General features: G+C 45.9%; 1 protein-coding gene across 1 annotated transcript in view; it reads left to right on the top strand.

Annotated features, from left to right (window-relative positions):
• The first annotated feature begins 336 nt into the window (after positions 1 to 336).
• The window catches only part of LOC131289797 (serine-rich adhesin for platelets), a 42,611-nt gene continuing 36,198 nt past the window's right edge, over positions 337 to 6,749 (top strand). The window contains 2 exon segments of the mRNA XM_058319109.1: positions 337 to 709; positions 3,885 to 3,908. Coding sequence (XP_058175092.1) covers positions 406 to 709; positions 3,885 to 3,908 — 328 coding nt within the window. The 5' untranslated portion in view covers positions 337 to 405.

Raw genomic sequence — 6,749 nt, 5'->3', positions numbered from 1 at the left:
TAGCGGTTTTCCCCGCGATGGTCAAAGAATTTCCCGACAATGACGCTAGGTTCAAGAACTTAATTTGAACGGGATTGTTTAAGGATCGTTGAACAATTTTAAAGAAATCTTATTTTTCTTCTACTTCCGTTCGTTAAATTTCCTTTCAAAAATGTCTACAATCAGAATCAATTCCAGAAATCGCTTATCAAATATATCGTGGAGGATACCGTAGCTCATAATTAAAATTAAAAATACAATCAAAACTAATTAATATCGTTTTCGTTTTAAAATCAAGCTTAAAATCATCCAAGTTGTATTGGTTTAAAGTCAATCAATCCTCATATTTCCATCGCCTCTCTTTCGCCACAGGTCCAGAACAGTATCCGGTTGCCGCTGGCCGGCCTGGCCCCTCCCCGCGTGTTGATGTGCAGTGCCTCGATGGGCGCGGAAGGATCGGTCACGCTACAGCTGCGCGAAGCCGTCCCGGCACCGGATGCGACCGGTTCGCTCGATGGCGCCCTCACGATCGGCTATCCGGACTCGGAGATGCTGGCCGACATGCTCGGCACCTTCCAGGGTGCCTCGACTGGCGGGGCCGACTCCGACGGTGGCAGCTTTGACCTGCTCCAGGACACGGGCCGGACGGCGGCCGAACAGATCGAGCACATCCTCACGAAATCCACCGCTTCCAGCTCGTCCTCGCTAGGTAAGAGGCGATGAACATCTAGTGCATACTTTAAACAAACTGACAAAAGGTTGGACATGACGGACGATCTTCCAATGTCTGATTCTCTCTATCGCGAATATTTTATGGCATGTGAAATTGACCCCCAAAAACCATTACGTACAGCATTACCGAAACCTCTTATACGAACACCTCGCACGATAGCCATTCCCCGGGCAATCCACTATCTAAATCTGCTAAATCCATTTGCATCACAAATAACGATCGGCTTCGGCCGCATGGAAAGCGTTCAACAAGTACCCACCGTTCACGTGCGCCGTACACCGTTTTCATGGGCTCGTAAAGACTAATCATGTGTCAGGGTCTCCCGAACGGAGTCCGAACCCTTGTGCATGTGCTGGCTGGCAACTTGTTGACCCTTGCGTCCATTCTGGAAACCGGGGTCGGGTATAAAAATCTGAACAGGCAGGTGCACCTAATCCGGCCACCAAACGGACGATGCAACACTTTGTCCACCAATTTTGGAGAAGGAGTTCCCTTTCGCATGGAATGGTTTGGTTTTCGATTTTCGGCAAAGATTTTAATTTGATCAAGAGGAATAATAGTAAAACATCTGAAGAAGACTCTCTTCTACAAAGGAAGGCTTTTCCCGAATAATTCCATACCTGTTGGGTGGGGATATTGCGCCTCTCGATACTTCATTTGTTGTCATAAGGTTCATGTATAATAAACATGAGGGAAGTTTGGAAAAATTTGCTCTTAGATTGCTTTCAAATTCATACCACATCAAAAACCAACCACTTAAAATATAATACAGTCCCTCGTAGGCTGCGATTCAATCCTCCCAGTATTTATGCTACCCAAATGGAATCCATTTTGGTTGTTGCTATGGAAACTGCTTCCCGCCATCGGGAAGCCATCAGGTACGGTCACACGAGACGAACCTTTGATGGCGAACCTTTCGCACACTATTACAAACGAATGCCAAAAAAAGGTTCGCCGAACCTTATAGCGTTCACACGTAACGAATCTTTGATGTAGTTTCATTGATAGTTGGTAAGAATAAATCAAAGTAAGCATTGTAAACAAATGGGGAAACCGAACGGAACGTCAAAAAGGTTCGCGGCAAAGGTTCGTGCTATCCACCAAAATCGGTGAACCTTTTCTGCTCGAAAAAGGTTCTCGAACTCTGCTCGATTCACTAACACATTCAAGAAAAGGTTCGCCGAGCGTCCAAATTCGAGCAGGGTTCGTCTCGTGTGACCGTACCTATCGACTGGCGCATTGAAAATTGCCATAGCTTCTATCGATGCTTGTTTTTGCGTTCACCGACGGCTTTCACTTCTTTTTTAATGCTCCGATTCTCTATGGTCTCATGTTTCATGATTATTCAATATCTGCACTACGGCTTGGGCTATACGTTCTCTTGCATCCCGGTTAGCGGGACGAAAAAGGGAAGCAAAATGTCCGTTAAAAAATTGATCAACCTAGAGCAGCAACTCCCGGTCCGACGTCTGCGATGCACGGACAACGGTGTGTTGGTTATTGCAACGACACACCAGAAAACATAAATTTATTGAAATAACTCTGCATATCGTCCCGTCGGGTTCTATAGAAACAGAGGGGAGGAGGGGGGAGGGACGTGCGAGGCCGTCCGGAAACCCGCCTTCTACCATCCCAAGGTTGTCCTCCATCCGAGCCCAGAGGTCCACTTTGTCCAGCTTTCCCGATCGACTCCCAACAGGTCTGGCAAAATATTCCCGTCCCCCGAAAACCCCCACCATCCCTTATCGCCTACACATGACTTTATCAAAGCTCAGATTCTCGCCTACCAACGGACGTACGGAACGGGCACACATACAGCCACACAATCACCACCATCACCACCAACATCATCATTACCATGGCAGAGCGGGTCGAGTGCATAAACTTTTCAGCTAGGTTTTATGGTTTTAAAGCATATTTATGTGCATGCACATGAGCTTTGATATCGACTCCCATCGGAATTTTGCACCGGAACGTTTTTCAACCTCCCCCTGCCCCCTGGCCGACCGAGAGAGAGGAGATCAAACTATGAACTTTTGCTTTGCCTCGGCTCGGCGAATCTCCTCGCCCTTCTAACCCGCCACGTTTTTCCCCTCGTTCATCCACTCGTTCGAGTGCTGGCGGCCATCTTGTTGGAGCATTTGTGCCCTGTCCTTTTGTCGTCCTGCGGACTAGTCACTTTTACGCCCGTGCCCTCCGGTCGCTCGGTAATTGTGCAAACCAACAATGGCCGTGTGGCTGGTGGTTGTTTGTAAAAGCGAGCAAATTGCACAGTCCGTGACCGTTTTCGGACACACTGTTCAAGAAGTCTTATTTTAGATTGTTTGAGAATTGTTCCCTAACGAGCGTTTGCATGAACGGCAGACCTGCACAATTACCTGTAGGTTATAGATTCAAAAGAATAATTTTTGTTGCTAACATCGTTTACATAATTGATTTAATTTTTAACCCATGATTTCAAATATGTTAAAGGATTAAAAACCTAACTTCATTCTGACATATTGTCGTAATGTTACAAAAGATATAAGTCTATCTTACCCAATGTAGAAATATCAAAGATTCTGCCGTTTGCGTAACCATCACTGTAGCCTATGCTGAATGTCGTTAAAATGTTTCTTTATGCACCGCGCGCCGTCCGTAAACACCGGAATGTGCACTGACCGTCGGAGTACGAATGCGAAATGGTTTCCGATGTCGCTCGTTTGCCCATCGTTTGCCTCCGAGTCAACCCTTTCCCGTTCGCTTGCTACCCACCCACGATCACCAAATGGCCACCGGGGGGAGGTCCGGAAGGTAGATGTACGTACGCCTTAAAGCAGCCTCATACATATTTACATTAAATGTGTGTACTATTTGCATTTTATATTTATCTATCTAGTTTTGTGAAATTATAAAAGCAACCTTTGTGGGCATCCCGGACTGCCGTATGATGCGGTCAAAGGGTGACAGTGACATCGTGGTTATGCGTGTGCATGTGTGTGTGTGTGTGTGTGCAGCCCTAGGCTCTGCCCTGATGGTTCCGCAGAGGGTCCGGTCTGCATCACAAAAGGCCCAACCCGAGCGACCCGATCCTGATGACCTCGATCGGTTCGGAGATAATAACCCTTCGGTGGACATGGACGTGGGAAAATGGACATGAAATTAATGATAGACATTTTCCATCGCAGCACAGGCCGTACGGTGAAGGCGGCGAGGGGTCAAACGGTTGTCACGATTGGAAAAGCGAGCTGTACAAAACTCTACAGATTGCCTGAACTTTCCAGAGGGCTTCGGCGGAAGCAGAAACGCCATGATCCTCGCGGAAAATGCATTTGCATGGATCGCTGGTTGCCGGATAAACACGGCCGTGCTGTGGCCGACCTTGGCCGCGGTCCGGGCTGGGAAAACACACGCCCGGAAAATACCACCTCCGCTTCCGCTTTAATGAACATGAAATGTTAAATGTCACGGTGATTGACGTTTGGGACCGGTTCATTAGCGCTGCGGGACCGATGCTGCAGGATTTATGCTCATAAATATAAATAGTGGGTTTGTTCCGGAAACCCCGCCTGCTCGCCTTCCGGGGGGCGCCTGTATGCTGACGTGTGACTTTCGTGGTCCACCACACCAGGCCCATCCCCGGCACTCCAGAGGTCGGAACTCTGAGATCAACTTTATAATCATCCCACCCTAACCAACGGCTCTGGGATGAAACAATTCGACCCATCGAAACGCGGTTTCGGTCACTTGTTCCTTCACTCTTAGTAAATTTAATCCGCTGCCCAGCGTGTACCCTCAACTCGCCCGCTCGCCGCCAGCAAGCCACACATTTTGTTACTAATTGTTTTGCCAACACATCAGCCCAACTTTGCTGATCGAGATTTGCCTTCGCTCGGCGGGCGTGTGACAGGATTTAATTATTGACTTTTCGCCTAAACTACCCGAGCACATTGCTTCTATAGGAACGTGCATAATTATGTGCATGACAGCCTGCATTGACATTGTATTGAATTAAGCAGCGAGAGGAAGTGGAAAACTGCACTTTCGAACTTTTCATTACATTTTAGCAAGCCTTTTTTAACAACTTTTAATAGTAAAAATAGTGAAAAAGTATATAATGCGTAAACAAAGAAAAAGTATCGAAAATATATTCTATGTTCTAATCAGAAACAGAAAGAACTTTGTAGCTTTTTGTACAATCATCACTAAGTAAGAAATAGATCTTTTCTAACTGTACACCATGTTTTGCAAATAGATCACGTACCAACACAAACAAGAAACTGTACTTTTCGTAGCTCAATTAAAGGGCGTACTAGAGAGTAAAGTGGAAGTTTTTACAGCATGCCGGGATCTTTTTCATGATGCATAACAACGTCTTTTTCTTGTCGTTGAAAGTAAACGAAAGTTTGCTAAACAACAACATAAAAAAAAGATAAACAACAGATAAAAAAGAGAGTCTCTCTATGTAATGGTAGACTGTTTTCGGACGAACCATCAAAGTTCCCGTCGATTCGGAGTCCCTAAGCAAAGCACACTAGATACAGCGGTGCAATAGAAATACTGGGAAAGTCCCATGTGTGTTTTTTTGGTGCTATGCTTGAATTTGCGCACGTAGATCCGTTCTTGAACAATGTTTTACGTTTCTCTATTCCGTTTGGTGTTTTTATTTTCTTCTTGACTTGACTGATTTTTCTATGCGAAATCAATAATCAGAGCGAAAAACTAGAAAGCAAGCACCGGGTGAACATGTTTTCGAGACCTTAATACAGCCATTTTTAACGAGAAATAAATACCAACAGCGTGGATCTTTAAATGTACTGGCAGCAGGCACACAGTTTAACTATGGGACACTGCTCTCGACTCTTGCGGGTTTTGGCAAAAAAAAAGACACGACCCAGTCCAGTGCGAGCATCCAAAATAAACAACCAAAAGCGGACCAATTCGGTTAGCCTAACGAGTGGAAAAGCTCCCGACCGTAGATTTTGGAGCTTTCTGCGACTGCCATCGTCGTCGGAGCGCCATTTGCTTTTGTGTTGTGCCAGCACGCATGGGAAGGCAAAATGGCGCCATGCGCTGGAGCGAAACTTGATAAGGCCACTGCAGGCATCGCTAAACGGTCGACGGTGCGGACGAAGCTCGGATAGGACGTCCCGCCGTGCAGACATTGTCCATTCGAAGTGGAGAATGCCGAACATGTTTTAGGAATGGATGGTTGTGATTGTCCACCTCGTGGCAGGACTCACACTGGAGGAATTTCTTTGAAGATAATCCTTTACAAAAGCTGCATTGTGCATTCATAGGGCAAGCCAAAGGGGTTTCGTTGCGCCGAGATCAATTCATTCGTAAAATATTTGTCCACCCTTGCACCGGTGAAAAGTGGACAATAAAATGGCTTTGATAAAAGACAGCAGATTTCATCATAACATTTAAGTTTATATTAAAAAAACCTCCACATATGAATACACTTCAGTAATGCACCTCTTTTGGCATCGTGGCTCAAAAGGAACCAAAACTACGATGCATTAAATAAAACTCAATTAGAATTCAATCGACTTCTTGCCATCATTTCTCCCTAATGCTTCATTAATTAATCGCCAACGATCCCTCGGACACGCTCGATTCCGGACAAGAATTCATCTTCACCAACCGAAATTAATTCGGATTATCGTGCCCGCATACACACACTACTAGCGTGGTCCAGCTTACCCAAGTGCAATGGTCCTGTGCAAGGGTGTCCTGTGCATCGTTATTGCATTCCGTTCAATTATCTCTAATCCGGATAAATTCCTTCGAATTCGACCGGTCGAAAGTACTGCCAGATCAAAGCTGCTGTTTTCCCGGAGTTTTCTTTTGCCTGTCGCTATTTTTTTTTTTTTTGCTTCTAGCTTTCGATTCGCATGCAATAGAAAATCTTGTGCACGGCAATCTTCCCACTCAATTACCCGACTTTTCCGTCCCGTTCGACGACACGGTTGCCAACGATGGCTAATCCGACAGTAGACGCAAACTAAATCCGCCCGATTCGTCGAGTAGCAGCTGGTGGGGTTTTGACAGGGGA

Source organism: Anopheles ziemanni, chromosome 3 (genome assembly GCF_943734765.1).
Source record: "Anopheles ziemanni chromosome 3, idAnoZiCoDA_A2_x.2, whole genome shotgun sequence".
NCBI classification, from domain to species: Eukaryota; Metazoa; Arthropoda; class Insecta; order Diptera; family Culicidae; genus Anopheles; species Anopheles ziemanni.
This window is presented reverse-complemented; position numbering and strand designations above follow the sequence as displayed.